Source organism: Sarcophilus harrisii, chromosome X, assembly GCF_902635505.1.
Source record: "Sarcophilus harrisii chromosome X, mSarHar1.11, whole genome shotgun sequence".
Lineage (NCBI taxonomy): Eukaryota > Metazoa > Chordata > Mammalia > Dasyuromorphia > Dasyuridae > Sarcophilus > Sarcophilus harrisii.
In genome coordinates, this window is record NC_045432.1 from 12,984,458 (window position 1) to 13,003,889 (window position 19,432).

The 19,432-nt window shown below is 56.7% G+C and overlaps 1 protein-coding gene across 3 annotated transcripts in view; it reads right to left on the reverse strand.

The window, feature by feature from the left end:
* The window catches only part of PLXNB3 (plexin B3), a 54,988-nt gene that overhangs the window by 13,236 nt on the left and 22,320 nt on the right, over positions 1-19,432 (reverse strand). For all 3 annotated transcript variants that reach the window (XM_031944952.1, XM_031944950.1, XM_031944951.1), the window contains 7 exons: positions 18,986-19,162; positions 18,519-18,732; positions 18,179-18,418; positions 17,634-17,795; positions 17,267-17,418; positions 16,185-16,285; positions 8,080-8,297 (listed from right to left, as the gene is read on the reverse strand). In XM_031944952.1, the coding sequence (XP_031800812.1) occupies positions 8,080-8,297; positions 16,185-16,285; positions 17,267-17,418; positions 17,634-17,795; positions 18,179-18,418; positions 18,519-18,732; positions 18,986-19,162 (1,264 nt within the window). The remainder of the gene's footprint in view (positions 1-8,079; positions 8,298-16,184; positions 16,286-17,266; positions 17,419-17,633; positions 17,796-18,178; positions 18,419-18,518; positions 18,733-18,985; positions 19,163-19,432) is intronic.

Sequence of the window (19,432 nt, forward strand, 5' to 3'; positions counted from 1 at the left end):
TCAGACGCTGAACACTTTCTAGCTGTGTGACCCTGGTTAAGTCCCTTAACTCTAATTGCCTCAGCAAAAAGAAAGAAAGAAAAAAAAAAACACACATTGATCCTTGAAATGGGTTTACTTCAAGTGGACTTTTCCTGGAACCAATTCTCTTTGAAAAGTGAGGCCCTCTGAGTACTTTATACATAATTCATTAGTTTAAATGTCAAAGATTACTAAATAGTTATAGTGAAATGCATTGTGGTTTAATGCTGGGCTTTTCATAGAACTTTTAATTTTTAAAAATCTTCCCTGATCTGCAGCTGCATTAAGAGAACCAGCCTCCAAAAGGAGGGAGATGCCAGCCCTTGCTGCCTTTTGCCTCCTGGGGCCATAGTCAAAAGGAATAGGAAAGAAAGAAGCAACCAGTTAAGTGTCTGAGATGAATTTGAACTCGGGAATCCCTGACTCTGAGCACCCCAGCCGGAGCACTGTGCTCTTGTCTTCCCAACCTGTCCTTTATGCTTGAGATCTATATTCCTCTGAATAGAAATCGCTTCTGATTTGGGCAGAAACCCCGAGGGTCTTCCCCTCTCAGACGGATTCTTGTGACTGATTTTTTCTGTCTCATATCTTTTAAAAAATATTATTTTTCCCCAGTTACATTTAAAACACATTTTTTCCATTTGTTTTAAAAACTTTGAGTTCTAGATCCTCTCCTGTATCCCCGGCTTAAGAAAGCAAATATGAAGTTATGCAAAACATTTCCATAAAAGTCATGTTGTGAAAGCAAACATATGTCTCCCACCCTTAAAAAACCTCAAGAAAAAGAGAGAGAGAGAGAGAGAGAGAGAGAGAGAGAGAGAGAGAGACAAAGAGAGAGACAGAGAGAGACAGAGAGAGACAGAGAGAGAGAGACAGAGACAGAGAGACAGAGATGTTTTAATCTGTATTCAAACACAATCTGTCCTTTTTCTGGTCATGGACAGGATTTTTCATCCTAAGTCCTTCAGAGTAGCTGTGGATTATTGTATTGCTGAGAATTGCAAAGTCATTCCCAGCTGGCCGTCCTAGAACATTGCTCTGACTTCGTACACAGTACATTTCACTTTGAGTTCACTCTGTCTCGTTTCTTTTTTTTTTTAAATAATAGCTTTTTAATTTCGAAATTCAGACAAAGATATTTGCAACATTCACCTTTGCAAAACCTTGTGTTCCCAAGTTTTCTCCCTCCCTTTCCTCCCCCCTCTCCTAGATAGTAAGTAATCCAAAGTAGGTCAAACATGTGCAAGTCTTCTCTACAGATTTCTGCCCCACTTCCACCTCCTTTAATCACTGAATGGGGGTCCCCTCAGTCAAACTGAGACCTGGGGAAGACCTTCGCTTAAAAAGGCCCAGGTCTCCCAGTGCATCCCGGGCCAGCTCCAAGCGTCCTGATCTCTATCTGGCTACTGGCCCCAGATGGCTCTGGAGGGGAAAGTGAGGCAGGTGACTTTGCACAGCTCTCCCTTACTTCAGTCCAACTCACTCGTGTGTCTTGGAAGCACCTCCCTGACATCACGGGTCCTCTTCGAGGGCAACAACAAACAATGATACTCTGTGTGGCAGCCAAACTAGGCAATTCTGCCAACTGTGCCCGATCTTCCCTCCCACCCTCCCCTTTCAGTGTGTCCCCTCATGCTTCAGGCCTCTTCTCAGGCTCTTTCCCTAGGTCTGAAGTGAGTCCTCTCCTTCATCACTCATCAAACCCCCTCCCCATCTCCAACTCCAATACTGCTTCCTCCAGGAAGTCTGCCCCAAGCCCCTTGTGGTTAGCAACAGGGGGCTCTGAAGGGGTGCTCTCTCTTGCCCCAGTCAGATTAATTGATTCCATCTATGTTGTGAGAGATAGGGCACAAACAACATAGTGTGGGGGAGAGAGCCAGCCTGGGGGGGCAAGAAGACCCGGATTCAAGTCCTCACTCGGACCCACAGTGACTGTGTGATGGAGCTTAACCTCTCTCTGCCCCGGCTGCGGAGAAGTCACTGGCCCGAGTTGGAAGGGGAAGCCTCGCCATGTGGCAATTTTCTCTATGACAATGACATTTAAGGTCCAATCCTCATTCTCTCCCCCCCCTCCCCCCGCCCCAAAAGAGACGAGAAGCTTGGGCGGCGGTTGCTGACCCTCGCCTGGACTTTGTGTCTCCCCACGCCCTGTACACAGTAGGCGCTCAAAGATATGGTTTGTAGCTACTCCCAGAGAAAGAACTCTGGGAGATGACTAAAAACCATTACATTAAATTCCCAATCCCTATATTTATGCACACATGCATTTTTTATTTCCTTCACAAGCTAATTGTACAATAATTCAGAGTCTGATTCTTTTTGTACAGCAAAATAGCAGTTTGGTCATGTATACTTATTGTGTATCTAATTTATATTTTAATATATTTAACATCCACTGGTCAACTTGCCATCTGGGAGAGGGGGTGGGGGGAAGGAGGGGAAAAATTGGAACAAGAGGTTTGGCAATTGTCAATGCTGTAAAGTTACCCATGCATATAACCTGTAAATAAAAGGCTATTAAATAAATAAATTAAAAGAAAAAGATATGGTTTGTATTATACTATGCACTGTTTAAAGGAACATTTGCTTTAACTTGCCTCAAATGAATGAAGTGGGAAAAATGAAGTTGTCTGAAGAGTCAGTGATTCGACATTTATTAAGTACTGGAAAACTGCTAAGCACTGGAGATACAAATACAAAAAATGCTTGTTCTCGTCCCCAGGGAGCTTATGACCTAGTGGGATTACATTTATTTGTTAATCTTTCTTTCTTTCTTAATAAAAGGAAGCTGAAAACTGGGGAATGGGCACAGAAGGTACCAAAAGGAGGTTTCGAGTCCATGAGCCCAGTCTCCAATTGGAATCAGAGGGTGGTAAGGAAGTGGAGGCCCAGGACTGCAGGTCTTGCAGAGGGATGAGGCTGTCCCTAAGAATGAGCTTCCTGGGGCACAGGGAAAAGGCAGGCAGAGGAGTCAGAAAGCAGCCAGCTGGGAAGCAGGGACAAGCCACGTGTCAGGCATCTGAAAGGCCCCTACCATGATAATTCAGGGCTTGTTCTGGAGGCCCCAGTGGCCAAAACCAGAAACAACTGGTGGAAGCTTCAAGGACATAGATTTGGGTCTAACGATCATGAGCCATTTAAGGGCCTACCCTGTTCCATACACCCTCTTCTCTGGCTTTCAGGGCTATTCAAGGCTGTGCTAATTCCAGGGTGATAAGAGACTGGGGGAGGAAGTATCCGGAGACAAGTAAGAAGAATCAGGGAAAAAGACACAGTGCACCGCAGAATGATAACAAAGTAGATGAAAAGGTCCCTGAACAAAGAATCACGAGTTATCAGAACACTGATTACCAACCCGGTGACCCCATAAGGAAGTGCCTCCCTACTCTGGGGTCCGATGCTGAGGACTGAGAACAAGGCTCCAGTCTGCTTTTCATGCCTTATCTATCTCTGGCAACCCCAAGGTTTTGCATTTTGTAGCCAGGCTGTTTCCTTAGTGGTTTTTTGTTGTCATTAGGAAAGATAAGAATCGGTTCTGGGAGAGGGGAGCGAGATGGGAGCCATATCCAGAAATGACAGTGACATTATTTTAAAATATATCATTAAAAAAAAAGAACTGTGGTTTAGCCCAGTGATGAAGTGGGTAGATGACAAGCCCAAGAATCAGGAGGACATGAATTCAAATACAGCTTCAGACACTTACTGGCTAGGGTCACCTAGGCAAGTCACTTAACCCCAAATGCACCCTAATAAAATAAAAATTACTATGGGGTATATGTAAGTATTGGTGATGAAGAGAGCCCCGAAACTCTCTCTCTCTCTCTCTATTTCTCTCTCTTTCTGTCTCTCTATTTCTCTCTCTCTGTCTCTATTTCTCTCTCTATGTCTCTCTCTGTCTCTATTTATCTCTCTGTCTATCTGTTTCTCTATTTCTCTCTGTCTCTTTCTCTCTGTCTCTGTATCTCTTTCTCTCTGTCTCTCTCTTTCTCTATTTCTCTCTCTCTCTGTCTCTATTTCTCTCTGTGTGTCTATTTCTGTCTCTCTCTATTTCTCTCTTTCTCTGTCTCTGTCTCTCTCTCTCTCTCTCTCAGACTTTGGGGGGAAAGCTTGGGAAACTCCCTTGGAGAAGTTCTCCCCTGAGAGACCTGCCTCAGGGAATCAAAGTGGTTTCATTCTGTTATCTACCTAGCTGAGTTGGAGATCTAGATAGCGACTTCTGTTGAGTTGGAGATTAGTCCAGGGACACTCATTCAATCTGAAGATTCTCTATTCTGATTCCAACTCAAAGGGCTCCCAGCCCTAACCAAGAGCTACCCATATAACAAGCTTCCTTCAGCTCAGTTCCTTGCAGAGGGCCAAAAGTAGGAGTCATGCCAAGGAACCTCTCTCTCCCTTTGGCATAGCTGTGACCCTCTGCCCGCTGAAAAGACATTCTCTTTTCAGCATTACTCCCTCTTTATCTCTCTTACCTATTTCCCTAACAGGACCTTATTTACCTCTCTGTCAGGATTTCTCTGCTATATCTTTACTTTTCTGTCGGGACCTTGCTACTAAGAAAGTCACCCTGCAAAAGATGACTTCTCAGTTCTAATGATAAACTTCTTTTGCCAGTTTAAATTTTTGGGTTTGTAAATTCATTTACGAAGGACCTGGGCTGATCAGAAGGGGGTTCCCACAATTCCCTGCCCTGAGCCAAACCTCATCATTGAGGTGTGTGTACATGTGGAGGGGCAGCTTGGCTGGGGGTCTCCTCCACTCCACCTGATACTTTTAAGGTAGGGAGCAAAGGATGTATCAGGCTAAAGAAGGGACCCACAAATCTAGGTTGGGGTGACCATCTGGGCACAGAGCCAGCTCCCACTTTTCAACTCACGCTCGAGGTCATAAACACTTCTCTTTTGTTCCTCATCATATCCATTAGCTCAAAAAACAGTGTGGATGCTTCTCAGGACCTCAGAGTCCGGGAGGCTGGCTGGGCTCAGCAGCCTTCTAATCTAACTCATTTGTGACTAAGAATCCCCACAATAACAAACTCAACAAAGGGCTGCTTGAAGACCTCCAGAAACTGGGAACTGCAGGGATTATTTCTCACATGACCTGAAGCCTAAGAGGGTATCTCCCAACCCTTCTGCTCTTTGGGACCAGCCAGGACAAGGCTGAGCCTTCCCTGATCTTCCAGAAACAGCCCTTCACTTACTTAAAGACCCTTCTCCCTTTCCTCAGCCCCCAGGCTTCTCTTCCCCAGGATCAACATTCCCATAGCCCATTCTCCCATGGCATGAGCCCAAAGGTCTTAACACTCTAGTTACCTTGCTCTGGACACTTTTCCTGCTTATTAATCACTGGCATTGATTAAGGGCCTACTACATGCCGAGCACCGAGTTCACGATCTACAGGCAAACAACTATTTGCCAACCATGCAGGATAAAAGGGTGGGGGGTAGCCTTAGCAAGCCCCGTCCCATGTCCTGTCCCACAGGTCTCCCCCACATACCTCTATCTAGTTCTGCTTCCTGCTCCATTCATCCCCACACAGTTGCTTTTTCCTGCCAAATATAGATCTTTATATTGCTCTTTTAAAAACAGACTCTGATTTGATTTGGCCCACCATCCTCCCAGGCACTGGACTCCTGGCATTTGTATCTTCTGGATTCTTCATTTTCCCTCCTCTTCCCTCCCCGTATTCAATCATATCCCCTGCACCCCTTGTGTGATAACAGTGTGATTTCAGACTATCATCTTCTTTCACTTGGATCATTTCAAAATAGCCTTCTAGGGGGGCTCTCCCCTCCCCGATATATTCTCCATACACCTGCCAAATGACTTCTAAAGCGCTACTGCGCGTCACTCTCCCGCTCAAGATGTTCCACCGGCTGCCTCTTGCCCCTGAGACAAAATACAAATCTCTACTTGACATTTTGCAGCTACGTGGTGCTGCAGTGAATAGATCACAGGGCTTGGAATCAGAAAGACTCCTCTTCCTGAATTCAAATCCAGCCTCAGACAAGTGTCTTAGCTGTGGGATCCTGGGCAAGTCACTTCACTCAGTTTACCTCAGTTTTCTCATCTGTAAAATAAGCCGAAAAATGAATTGGGAAAACACCCCAGTGTTTCTGCCAAGAAAACCCCAAAAGTGGGGTCACAAAGAATGAGACAACAACAAATCTGGCACTTTCTGTTCGGAGGGGCTCGGTTTCCCGGTTTGTCTCTAATTTACCTTTCTACCCTGATTTCATAGTATTTTTTCCTTATTCTATGCTTCTGCCAAGGTGGCTTACCAGCTATTCCCCTTCTGCATGATCTTTCACGACTCGCCTTTCTGTCTTTGACCAGACTTTGCCTGTTTGACACGTTTTCCCTTTTTATTGCTCCCTCTCTGGGACCCCGAGCTCTCTTCAAGTCTCAACTCGAGTGCCGCCTCTTTCAGGAGCCCTTTGCTAACTTTCCTCAGTAGTCAGTACCCCACCACTCCCATCCCTAGCCACTAGCTTTATTTTTCTATATCTAGCCTATAAATATACCATTTTTGTAAAACACAAGCCCCTTGAAGGCAGTGACTGTTCTGGTTTTATCTGTGTGTGTCCGTGTGTCTCTTTGTGTGTCTCTCTCCTCTGTGTGTGTGTCTATGTCTCTGTATATATTTGTGTCTTTTTGTGTCCCAGTGTGTGGTTCTGTCTCTGTCTGTACGGGTCTCTATATGTGTGTCTCTCTGTGTGTGTCTGTGTGTATCTCTGAATATATGTGTCTCTGTGTGTCTCTATGTGTTTGTATGTGTTGCTATATCTGTGTATGTGTCTGTTTGCCTATCTCTGTGTGTCTGTTTCCTTATTGTGTCTGTGTGTGACTATGTCTGTGAAGGTGTGTATCTGTCTCTGTATATATGTGTCTCTATGTATCTCTGTGCATCTCTGTCTCTGTATGTGCATCTCTGTATGTTTGTATGTGTCTCTATATGTGTGTTTATGTGTGTGTGTGTCTCTGTGTTTCTGTGTCTCTGAATATATGTGTGTCTATGTGTGTTTGTGTCTATGTATGTGTCTCTGTGTGGTCTGTTTCTTTATTGTGTCTGTGTGTGTCTCTTTGTATGTCTCTGCGTGTGACTGTGACTCTGTGTGTCTGTATATTGTGTGTGTGTGTGTGTGTGTGTGCGCGCGTGTGTGCGCGTTGGGGTGGCAAAGCAGAGCCGGCCTCCCCCTCCGTCGCTCTCTGGGCCGCTCTCTAGTCGTGGCTTAGTGGATCCCTGCCGCCATCTCCTGCGCCCGCTCGCCTTCCACGCTTTAGGCCACCAGAAACTCGTGTGGGCGCTGTCTCTTCTTTTATTTAACTCACGGATAAACAATACTGACTAGAACACTGACACCCCCCCCACTCCCCCCCCCCAGCTAATGTGAGACTTAAAAGGAAGGAAGGAAACAAGCATTTGTTAAGTTCCTGCTATGTGCCAGGCACTGTGCTAAGGGCTTTACCAATATTATCTCCTTTGATCCTTTCCACAACTCTGGGAGGTGGGTGCTATTATGATCCCCATTTTATAGTTAGGGAAACTGAGGCAAGAGGCGAGGCAGAGAGGTTAAGTAACTTGTCAGGATACCCCAGAGAGGATGGGTCCGAGGTTAAATCTCCTTCTCCAGGCCACGTGGCGCCACCTAGTGACTTCTGTTTGGTTTGTTTAAGCTTGAAGGAACCCTATAAAATCAGCTAGTCTAAGCCCTGCACTTTACAGAGGAGGAAACTGAGGGAAGGGACTGTGCCCAAGCTTACCCAGCGAGTAAAGTTTGAGGAAGATTTGGAGCCCGGGTTCATAACTCCAAGCAGCATTCTTTCCACTTCACTACATTCCCAAATTAAATCCCAGCTGGATCTCTCCCTTGTGACAACCAGCCAGGCCCAGCCCAGACATGGCGGCCCGGCCTAGCCCGTGTGAACAAGCCAGCCCTCATAGATACATGCACTGGGCAGTCTCCTCTCACACCCTCCTTCCCTCTTATGCACCCGGCACTTTCTTAGCCGCAGTCACATGTTGCCCTGCTACGGCGTCTGGCTCCCCGCTGGGCCTCACCTTGATGAGGAAGAGCTTACTGTTGAGCAGGTTGGCGAGCTGATTGAGGCCCTGTTTTACCGTGGCCTGGCGGGCATCTGGCACATCTATCTCGGATCGAAGCGGCGACCCGTGGTGACCGGGAAAGAAGACGCGTTCGGTGAAGGTTTTGTAATCCAGGAAGGGGATGCCGCTGCCTTCCAGATCGCTGCTGAGGTCTGTCATCTCGGTCATCAGATCTGCCGTGGAGGAATGGGAGACGGGAGCCATGAGGCCTGATTCTGAAAAAACTCTCCCCGCCTTGGTGCTAGCGGAGATCAATCATCACAATAATAAATCTCCCGTTTCTGTAGCATTGCCAGTTTATACCTCAAAATGGGCAAACTCTAAAAAGGAAGGGCTTTTTATTTTTTTGATTTCTAACCAAAGGAAATAAAAATTTCCCCCCCAACCGGGAGGGGGCAGCCCATTTTGAGGGGCTCAAAGGGAAAGGGCAAGGGAAAAACTCGGCCCGGGAAGGTGGGCCCAGGAAACTCCCTAGCCAGTCCCCAGGCCGTTTGGGTTTAAGCTAAGCCCAAAAATTCCTGCAAGCCCGCCTTTCAAGGAGGCTAGGGAAGGGCTGTCCAAGCACCCAGCTAAAGGAGAAATTTGGGCCGGGCCTCAGCCCTTTACCCACCAAATTTCGCTATCTTTAAACCAGCCAGGCCCAGCCCAGCATGGCCCCGGCCCACCTGGGCCCAGCCCAAGAAAGCCCAGCTTTCCCAACCTCCCCCCAGACCCGACTTTCAGCCCGGAATCCTACCCGGGCCCGCCCGCCCACCAAAAACTTCGGAGCAGGGCCCAGCAGAGGGCCCGCCCGGGCCTGCCCATCTGGCCCAACCCAGGGCCCCCGGGGCCAAAAAGCGCCAAAGTTTTTCAGGAAGGGGAAGCCTTTCCAGAAAGCCCAGGCCCGCCCAGCCCAGGTAGGGAGCCAGAGGGCCCATTCTGAAAACCCCCCCCAAGGGCCAACTCACTAAAAATTCCTGAGAGCCAGAACCCAAAAGGAAATCTCGGGGGCCATTTAGGAAACTCAGGTAGAAAGTTTAAAGGTTAAAAAAATGGTCCGGGGCAGTTTTTCCCCAGCAACCCAAAACTTTTGCCCAAAGTTTCAAAACAGAGCCCTCCTTAGTCCGGGCCCAAAAACCAACCCGTTTTAACATCCTTTTTCCAGAGGAGGGAAATTAGGAAGCAAGTGCCCAGCCCAGGAAGGGAGGGAGCAAATGAGAGACAAAAAGTGCCATTCCCCAAAGGCCCAGACCCAACCGCCCAAGAAAGTCGGGGCAGGGAGGGAAAAGGGAAAAAAAAGTTTGAAAAGAAAAAAGTCAATAGGGGCCCAGCCCACGCCCCGAGTTTCCCAGCCCAAGCAGGGACCAGGCATGGCCCAGCCCCCAGCCCCTAGCCCAAAAAAAACCCACTTCCCCTCCCGGGGGAAGAGGGGCCTGCTTGGCTTTCCAAAAGTCCTGGGGTCAGCCCAGCAAGCCTAGGGGTAAGGGGCCTCCCACTCTCACTCCTCATGCTCCTGCCCAGCTGGCAGCCAACTTGGCCAGCCAGCCTTAGCAAGACCAAACCCAGCCCAGTTAGCTGCCAGCCCAGCCAATAGCCCAGGAGCCTGGCCCGCCAATTAAGCCTCCGTTCTGCCCAGCCCAGCCCAGCCTAGCCCAGCCCCAGTCCTGCCAGCCCGCAGCCAGGCTCCTTGGCCACCCAGCCAGCCAAGTCCTGGCCCAGTCCTAGCCCAGCCCAGCCCAGCCCAGCCCAGCCCAGCCTAGCCCAGTCCTGCCCAGCCAGCCCAGCCTCCCTGCTTGCCCAGCCTGCCCGCCAGCCAGCCAAATCAGCCTGCCCAGTTCCTGCCCAGCCCAGCCCAGCCCAGCCCTGGCCTAGCCCAGTCCAGCCCAGCCCAGCCCGCCCTGCCCCCAGCCAAGCCAGCGGCCAGCCGCCCAGCCCAGCCCCGCCCCGCCCAGCCCAGCCCACCCGGCCCAGCCCAGCCCAGCCCAGCCAAACTCAGCCTAGCCCAGTCCAGCCCAGCCCAGCCCAGCCCACTCAGCCCAGCTCAGCCCAGCCCAGCCCAGTCCTGCCCAGTCCAGCCCAGCCCGCCAGCCCAGCCCAGCTCTGGCCCAGTCCCTGCCCAGCCCAGCCCAAGCAAACTCAGCCTAGCGTCTGCCAGCCCAGCCAGCCCAGCCAGCCAAAAGTCGGCCCAGCCCAGCCTTTCCAGCCAACTCGCTTCCCAGTTCTCCAGCCACCCAGCCCAGCCCAAACTAGCCTGAGTAAACCCAGCCCAGCCCAGCCCAGCCCAGCCCAGCCCAGTCCTGCCCAGCCCAGCCCAGCCCAGCCCAGCCCAGCCCAGCCCAGTCCTGCCCAGCCCAGCCCAGCCCAGCCCAGCCAAACTCGGCCCAGCCAGCCTAGCCCAGCCAACGTGGCCCAGTTCTGCCAGCCAGCCCAGCCTCACCTGCCAGCTCCCAGCCAGCCCAGCCCAGCTCTGGCCCAGTCCCCCGGCCCAGCCCAGCCCTGCCCAGCCAACCCAGCTCCGGCCCCGGCCAGGCCCAGCCAGCCCAGCTCCAGCCTTAGCCCAGTTCTGGCCCAGCCAGCCCAGCCCAGCCAAACTCCCAGGCCTAGCTGTCCTGCCAGGCCCAGCCCAGCAGCCCAGCCACCGGCCCAGGCCCGGCCCGGCCCAGCCAACCCAGCCCAGTTCTGCCCAGCCCAGCCCAGCCCAGCCCAGCCAGCCCAGCCCAGCCTAGCCCAGCCAAACTCAGCCTGCCAGTTCTGCCCAGCCCCAGCCAGTCCCGGCCCAGCCAGCTCCGGAGCCCAGCCCTGCCGGCCCAGCCCAGCCCAGCCCGGCCCAGCCCAGCCCAGCCCAGCCCAGCCCAGCCCAGCCTAGCCCAGTCCTGCCCAGCCCAGCCCAGCCCTGCCCAGCCCAGCCAAACTCGGCCCAGCCCAGCCTAGCCCAGCCAAACTCAGCCTAGCCCAGTCCAGCCCAGCCCAGCCCAGCCAAACTCAGCCCAGCCCAGCCTAGCCCAGCCCAGCCCAGCCAGCCTAGCCCAGTCAGTCCGGCGCCAGCCAGGCCCGCCAGGGGCCCTTGGCCGGCCCAGCCCAGCCCAGGTGCCAGCTAGCCAGGCCCAGTCCTAGCCCGGCCTGGCCAGCCAGCCCAGCTCAGTCCCAGGGTTCCCGGCCAGCCCAAAGGCCCCTCAGCCCAGGCCAGCCCAGTCCGCCAGCCCGGCCCAGCCCAGCCAACTGGCCCAGGCCCAGCCCAGCCCGCCCAAAGCCAGGCTAGTGGCCAGGTTCCGCCGGCCCGCCCAGCCCGGCCCAGCCAAACTCCAGCTTTGGAGCCCAGTCCAGCCCAGGCTCAGCTTGGCCAGGCCACCAGCCCAGTCAGCCCAGCCCAGCCCAGTCCTGCCCAGTCCAGCCCAGCCCAGCCCAGCTCCAGCCGCCCAGCCCAGTCAGCCAGTCCGGCCCAGCCCGGCCTAGGCCCGCCAGCCGGCCAGCAGCCTGCCCAGCCCGGCCCAGCCCGGCCCAGCCAACTTCGGCCAGCCCAGCCTGGCCCAGCCGGCCAGCTTGGCCCGGTTGCCCGGCCACCAGCCCTGCTGGCCTGGCCGTTGCCCAGGCCCGGCCCAGCCCGGCCCGGCCTGGCCCAGTCCTTTGCCGGCCAGCCAGCCTGGCCAGGCCAGCCAGTCCTGGCCCAGCCCTGGCCAGCCAGCCAGCGCCAGCAGCCCAGCCAGCCCAGCCCAGCCAGGCCCGGCCGGCCAGTTTGCCAGCCCAGCCCAGGGCCCAGCCCAGGTCCTAGCCAGCCCTGTGCCAGCCCAGGCTCAAGCCTGGCTCTGCCCAACGCCCAGCCCAGCCCGCCAGGCTCGGCAGCCTGGCCCAGAGCTCAGCTTGGCCCGTTCTTGGCCCAGCCCAGGCCCAGGCTCAGCCTGGCCCAGTCCGCCCAGCCCAGCCCGGCCAGCCAGCCCAGCTCGGCCCGGCCGCCCAGGCCGGCCCAGCCAGGCCCAGCCGCCCGCCCTGGCCCAGTCCTGCCCACCAACCGGCCCAGCCAGCCTAGCCCAGCCAAACTCAGCCAGCCCGCCCTGGCCAGCCAGGCTCAGCCGCCAGGTTAGCCCAGTCCGGCCCAGCCCGGCCCAGGCCCTGGCCCGAGGTCCTGCCCAGCCAGCCCAGTCCCAAAGCCAGCTCCGGCCCAGCCAGCCCAGCCGGTAGCCAGTTTTGCCCAGCCCGGCCCGGCCCAGCACCGGCCTGGCCAAGTCCTTTTGGCCCAGCCCAGCCCCAAGCCCAGCCAAACTCTTTGGCCCAGGCCCTAGCCAGCCAAATTCAGGTTTGCAGCCTGAGTCCGCCCAGCCCAGCCAGCTCAGCCTTGGCCTTAGCCCAGTCCAAAGCCTGCTGGCCCAGCCCAGCCCTGGCCAGCCAGTCCTTGGCGTTTGCCCAGCCCAGCCAGCCAGCCTGGCCAGTCCTTAGCCGCCCAGCCCAGCCAAACTCAGCTGTGGAGTCCTGCCCGCCAGCCGCCCGCCCAGCCGGAGGCTGGCCCAGCCCGTAGCCCAGAAACTCAGCTTGGCCCAGTTCTTTGGCCAGCCCAGCCCATCAGCCCTGCCTCAGCCCAGCCGGGCAGCTCTGGCTTGGGCCAGCCCAGCCTTTGGGTCCAGGGCCCCGCCAGCCCAGCCCAGCCAGCCCAGCCCAGCCAACCAGGCCCAGCCCGGCCAGCCAAAGACTCAGCCTTAGCCTTGCCAGCCCAGCCCAGCCCGCCCGCCTGGCTGAGCCAAAGCCTGGCCCAGCCAGCCAGTTGCCCGCCTACCCAGTCAGCCCAGCCAGCCCAGCCCAGCCAAATCCAGCCGGTTCAGTCCAGCCCAGCCAGCCCAGCCAGCTAGCCCAGTCTGCCGTTCCAGCCCCAGTCCTGCCCAGTCCGCCCAGCCCTAGCCAGAGCCCAGCCTAGCCCAGTCCTGCCCAGCCCAGCCCAGCCCTCAGGGCCCCGGCCAGCCCAGCCGCCAGGGCTTGCCCAGCCCAGCCCGGCCAGCCAGGCTTCAGCCTTGAGCCAGTTCCTGGCCTAGGCCCAGCCAGGTCAGCCCTGGCCGTCCAGCCCAGCCCGGCCCAGCCAGGTCGCCCAGCCAGCCAGCCCAGCCCAGCCCAGCCCAGCCTAGCCCAGTCCTGCCCAGCCCAGCCCAGCCCAGCCAAACTCAGCCTAGCCCAGTCCTGCCCAGCCCAGCCCAGCCCAGCCCAGCCAAACTCGGCCCAGCCCAGCCCAGCCAAACTCAGCTTAGTTTGGCCCAGGCTGGCCCAGCCCAGTTGCCCAGCCAGCAGAGCCAGCCCAGCCTTGTTATCCTGCCCAGCCAGCCAGAAACTCAGCCTGCCAGCCTCAGCCCAGTCCTGCCCAGTTGCCAGCTCTTAGGCCTAGCTACCAAACTCAGCTTGGCCAGTTTTCCTTTGGCCAGCCAGCCCAGCCGCCCTTAGCCCAGCCAGCTGGCCCTGCCCAGTCCTTTAGCCAGCCAGCCAAATTCTTGGCCAGCCTTGGTCTGGGGCAGCCAACTCGGCTTAAGCCCAGTTCTGCGTTTGCCAACCAGCCAGGCTGGGCCAGCCCAGCTGGCCAGCCAAATCAGGTGGCCAGTCCTGCGCCCAGCCAGCCCAGTTAAGGCTTTCGAGCCTGTTAGTCTTGGCCCAGCCCAGAGCGCCAGGCTTTAAACTCAGCCTAGCCCAAGTGGCCAGCCCAGTAAAGCTCAGCCCAGCTCAGAGTCCAGCCCAGACCCAGCCCAGTCCAGCCCAGGCTGCCAGTTTGGCCAGTTTGCAGTTAGCCCAGAGTCCTGCCAGGCCTGTTGAGTCCTGCTTGGCCAAGCCAGCCCAGCCAGAGCTCAGTGTTGTCCAGCCCAGCTGGAAAAGCTCAGCCCGGCCAGCCAAGCCCAGTCCTGCTCCAGCCCAGCCTGCCAGTCCAGCCCAGCCTTAGTCTCAGGTCCAGCCAGCTCCAGTCTTGACCCAGTAGCTCAGCTTGGCCCAGCCCATTTGGCCGGCTGAGCCTTAGCCAGCCCGGAAGTCCTTTTGCCCAGCCAGCCCATTGGCCTAGCCAGCCTGGCCAGTCTCTGGAGCCCAGCCCCAGCTAAGCTCCAGCTTAGCCCAGTTCTGTGGCCACCAGCCAGCCCAGCCTAGGCTTCCTGGCCCAGTCCTGGCCCAGCCCAGCTCGCCTAGCCCAGTTTGGCCCGGGCCCAGCCCAGCCAAACTCGGCCCAGCCCAGCTGTGCCCAGCCAACTGCCAGCTTCAGCCCAAGTCGCCCAGCCCTGGCCAGCCGCCCAGCCCAGCCAGCTAGCCTGCCCAGTCCTTTGGCCCAGCCAGCCCAGCCCGCCTTGGCCCAGGGCTCCTTGGCCCAGTTCCCAGCCACCCAGCCTAGGCCCGGTTGCCACCGCCCAGCCCAGCCTAGGCCTCAGGGCCCAGTCTGCCCAGCCAGCCCAGCCCTAGCCCAGCCCGGCCCAGCCCAGCCAACTCAGCCTGCCCAGTCCAGCCCGGCCCAGCCAGCCCAGCCTCAGGCCAGCCCAGCCAGCCCAGTCCGCCCAGCCCAGCCAGCGGTCCTGGGCCCAGCTGCCAGCCTGTGGCCCAGCCAAACTCAGCCTTGGCCAGCCTGGCCCAGCCGCCAGGGCGTCTTGCCCGGCCAGCCGGCCAGCCTAGTTAGTCGCCAGCGGCCAATTTAGCAAACTCAGCCAGCCCAGTTCCTGGCCAGCCTAGCCCGTCAGCCAGCCACCAGTCCTGAGTCCTTGCCCAGCTTGCCAAGCTCCAGCCAGCTCATTGCCCAGATGGGCCCAGTCTTCCCGCAGTCCTGCCTCAGGTTCCAGAGGGCCTGTCCCAGGTTAGGTATTCCAGTCTCTGGAGCCCAGTGCCAGCCCAGCCTGCCAGTCTTGCCCAGCCTCAGGTCAGTGGCCCAGTCCCAAAGCCAGGCTCTTTGGGCCCAGCTAGCCCAGCCCAGCCGGCCCCCGGCCTGCCCAGTCCTAGGCCCTTAGGCCAAACTTCAGTTTGGCCGTTTCTGGCCGGCCAGCCAGCCCGGCCCAGCCAACCGGTAGCCGATTGACAGTTTTACGGCTGCCAGTCCTGGCCCCTGGAGCCAGACTCATAGGCCCAGGTCCAGCCCAGGCCCTAGGCTCGTTAGCCCAGCCAGTACCCAGTCCTGCCAGTCAGTGCCCAGCCTGGCCCAGCCCTTGTTTAGGCCAACTCTCGGCCCAGCTGGCCGCCTTTAGCCTGGCCAAGCTTCAGTTGCCCAGTTTGGCCCAGTTGGGCGGCCGGGGCCTGCCCAGTAGTCCTAGCCTGGGTTCCTTGCCCAGGCCCAGTGGCTCGCCCGGCCCGCTGCCCGGGTTAGGCTAAACTGTGCCCAGCCAGTAGCCTAGGCCAATCAGCCTAGGTCCTGCCCAGCCCAGCCTAGCCGTTGCCCAAACTCAGGCTCAGCCCAGCCAACCGGCCCAGCCCAGCCGCCCGGGCCCAGCCAAACTCGGCCTAGCCCAGTCCTGCCCAGCCCAGCCCAGCCCAGCCCCCAGCCTAGCCCAGTCCTGCCCAGCCCAGCCCAGCCCCGCCCAGCCCAGCCCATGCCCAGCCGCCTGGTCCGCCAGCCCAGCCAGCCCAGCCCAGGCCCGCCTGGCCAGCCCAGCCAGTCCCTGCCCAGCCCAGCCCAAGCCCTAGCCCAGTCCTGCCCAGCCCAGCCCAGCCAGCTCAGGCCTGCCTGCCCAGCCGCCCAGCCCAGCCCAGCCAGCCTTGCCAGCCCAGCCCTGAAGCCAGCCTACCAGCCAGTCCTTGCCCAGGCCCAGCCCAGCCCTGCCCAGCCAGAAGCCCAACCTTGGTCCAGCTCAGCTTGCTCCAGGCCAAATGTTAGCCAGTTCGGCCCAGCCGCCAGGCCCAGCCTAGCCTGCCCAGTCCCCACCAGCCTACCCAGCCCAACCAAACTGCCCAGCCCAGGCTCTGCCCAAACTCAGCCTTTAGCCAGCCTGCCCAGCCCAGCCCAGCCTAGCCCAGCCAAACTCAGCCTAGCCCAGTTCTGCCCAGCCCAGCCCAGCCCAGCCTAGCCTAGCCCAGTCCTGCCCAGCCCAGCCCAGCCCAGCCCAGCCAAACTCAGCCTAGCCCAGTTCTGCCCAGCCCAGCCCAGCCACCTGTGAACTCTTTGCGGCACTGGTCCCCAACACTGATCTCCAAGTTTTCTAGTTGGACAAGGACTTTCTTGTAGTCTCGCATAGCCTGCTTGCTCTTCCTCCTGCACCAAGACAGACGTCAGGGTCATCAGGGACTCATGAGGAGAGAGAAGAAATGGGGAGAAACCCTTCTGGAGAGCCATATGGAACAGCGTCCAGAGGGCTATAAAACTGTACAACCCTCCGATACAGCAATGTCTCTACCCGGGCCTGTAGCCCAGAGGTCATGAAAGAGGGAAAAAACCCACATGCACAAAACCATTTCTCGCAGCTCTTTTTGTGGTAACAAGGAATTGGAAACCGAGGTAGATGCCCATCGATTGGAGAATGGCCGAACAAGCCGTGGTAGATGCATGGAATGGAATATATTGGTCTCTAAGGTAAGCAGGCAGATTTCAGAAAAAGCTGGAAAGACCTGTACAAATTCAATAAATGCTGGTTGAAATGAAATCAAAAAGGTTACAGACTCTTGAGGTGTCAGAACCAAAGGATCTTAGGAACCAGCTAATATGATTTCTGTATTTAATTTGAATTTTGAAAATTTATATTTGATTTTTTCAATTACCATCAAGCATTCTCTCTCTCTCTCTCTCTCTCTCTCTCTCCCCACGGGAAAAAGAAAAAAGAACGAGATCTTTGTAACAACCACGCCCATGGCCAAATGGTCAAGCCGAACAAATTCCCACATACACGGCCCACGCCTAAAACTGGAGGTTTCCTTCTGCAAATCAATGTGTCACCTGTGTCTTGAAGGAGGGAGACATTCTGCAGCACTGCTCCCCTGGAAGTTGGGGAAAGGGGCACCTGGAAAGGTCTCTGGGCCCAGAGAGGAAAGCCCACATCCACAGCAACTTATAAAAACTTACAATTCTTTCCCTCATCTACTGATTAATTGACTAGTTGTAAGAGGGTCTAACCTTGGGACCAGGTGCAGGGGAGGTTGGAGGTTTCGAAGTTTAAGCAAAAGAGGAAGGAGGATTGCTGGGCAGAATCGGGAGAGGAGAAGGCTGCTAGGGAAATGAGAGAGAATGATGGGAGATCACCTGTACATGAGGATGAGGAGCAGGACCATAGAGATGAGCACGGCAACTCCCACCCCCAGTCCAATCTGGGCCTCTGTTGGGAAGCTGGGCAAGGTGGTCTCCACCTCATATTTCACTGGGCCCAAGTTCAGCTGAAGGTTCCCCATTTGTACCTGAGGGCAAGGAATGGGAGTCAGGTGTTTGGGACTGTTTCCTCAGCTTCCCCATTCCTTGGGAGGCATTTCCCCCAACTCCTTTCTCATGGGGATGGTTGCTAATGTGACCAGAAATCTCCCCCCTCTTAATACGCTATTTTCCATGGAAACCAAACCCTCTGCTCTCCCTTCAAGAGTTGGGATGGGGAGGGGGGAGGAGGTTAGACACTTACTATGAATTCAGGCAGAGCACTGGAGCTATTGAGGGGCTGGGGGGCCCACATGGGGGGTTCGCAGTACAAGTGAGTCAGTGTCAGTGTCTTCACCACACACTCGCCTTTTCCAATTTGCACTTGGACCTCCTCCTTGCTGATCCCCAAGTTTAACCCTTCACCCTGAGGATGGGGAAGGGGGAAGAGGGGCTGAAACCACTTTGGCCCCCACTCCAGTCTCCCTTGTGCTCTTCAAGGCCCCGGAGCTGTCTTCTCCATCGGGAGGCCATCATTCACTGGGTTTGGCTGAGTCCCGAGGCTGCTGGTCACCTTCCTTGCTTCCCATAAAACCTGACCTCAAGCCCTGGCGGAATGGGCTCACGGTCAGCTGTGAGGAGTGAGGACAAGGACGCTGAGGTCTCGGCCCTTCCTTTCTTGCCCTCCTTGTCCGATCCCCATGAGAGTAAGACCTTTCCCCCCCACACTGCGCTGCGTCTCCTGCCTAGAGCCCAGACTTTCTGAGCCTCCCCACCTCCCTCCGGTCGCTGCCTGCCACGGTGGGTCACCTCCACATCCAGAACGTTGCCGGGCTTCAGGCGGTAGGGGTGCGCTGGCCTGTCTCGGCTCAGGGGATGGAGACGAGGATTGGGCTGGTATAAGAAGTCTTTCCCGCCACTCACATTGGCGAAATCCACAAGGACGTTGTCCAGGGTGAAGAACATCCGCCTCAGGCGGGCAACCCCGGGGATGGCAGGACTTGGACACAGGAGCAGGCCCGAGGAGTTGGCCCAACAGACGGTGGAGCACTTGGAGGGAGAAAAGACGGTCAAGGCTCCAGCAGGAGGAGAGGATCACCCGGGGCAGGACAAGACTTGGGGGGGGGGATGGCAGGGGGGGTGTCCTCACCTCCAGAAGGCCCGCCTCCAGCCAGGTACAGGTCTGAGAGGCGGCTCTGCGTCGGGCAGCCTGGGGACGGCCCCCGTCTTCACACTGATGCTCTGCCGCTTGCTTTGGCTCTAGCTGTTGGGGCCCGGCTGGGGCCTCTGCCAGCCACACTGACAACAGGGGTCTCTGTACCACATCCAGATTGCTCCCCGTCACCCGGATCACTCGACCCCCCCTATCCCAGGAGGGTCGACTGTCAGAGGCAGCCTCATTCTCCCCTTCCACCCACCGGCTCTTGTGGCACCTCTTCCCCCACAGCTCTCCCCACCCGGCACATCCTTCCTGCCTTCCCCATCCTTCCCAACTTTTTCCCACTCAGGCTGGGACTCCTCACTCCACAAGGATTGTGAAAGCCCAGCTTTGTTAGCCCAGAGGGCTTCCAGAGCTCTGAAGCCCTGATGGGACCGGCCCAGAGTCCTCTTCCTCACCCTCTGAAGCTGACGCTGGGCTCAGCAGACAAGAGCTGGGGGTCGGGTCTGTAGGAGAAGTGGCCTTTGGCCAGAGTCCTCTGGGCCAGGCCAAAGACCACAAGGAGATCTGCCTCCCCAGGGGTGGCCCGGGGCCCAGTCAGGCATACAATGGTTTCAGGGCACACAGGCCCCTGGCTGCAAGGACAGGGTGAGTGCTTTGTGACTACTTGCCTGAGGGTTCTCATTTCCCTCTTCCCTTCCCAGACTCCAGCCCACTCCCACCCCCAATCCACTGCTTCCCTGGTGACAAAGCTGGACCCCACAAAGGATGCTGACTAGCAGGCCCGATCTAGAGAGCCAGGGGATGAGCGGACCCTAGATTCAGGTGTGAAAGGGTTTTAGTCAAACCCACTGATTTTACAGATGGGGGAACTGAGGCACACAGAAAGAAAAGGAAGGGACGGC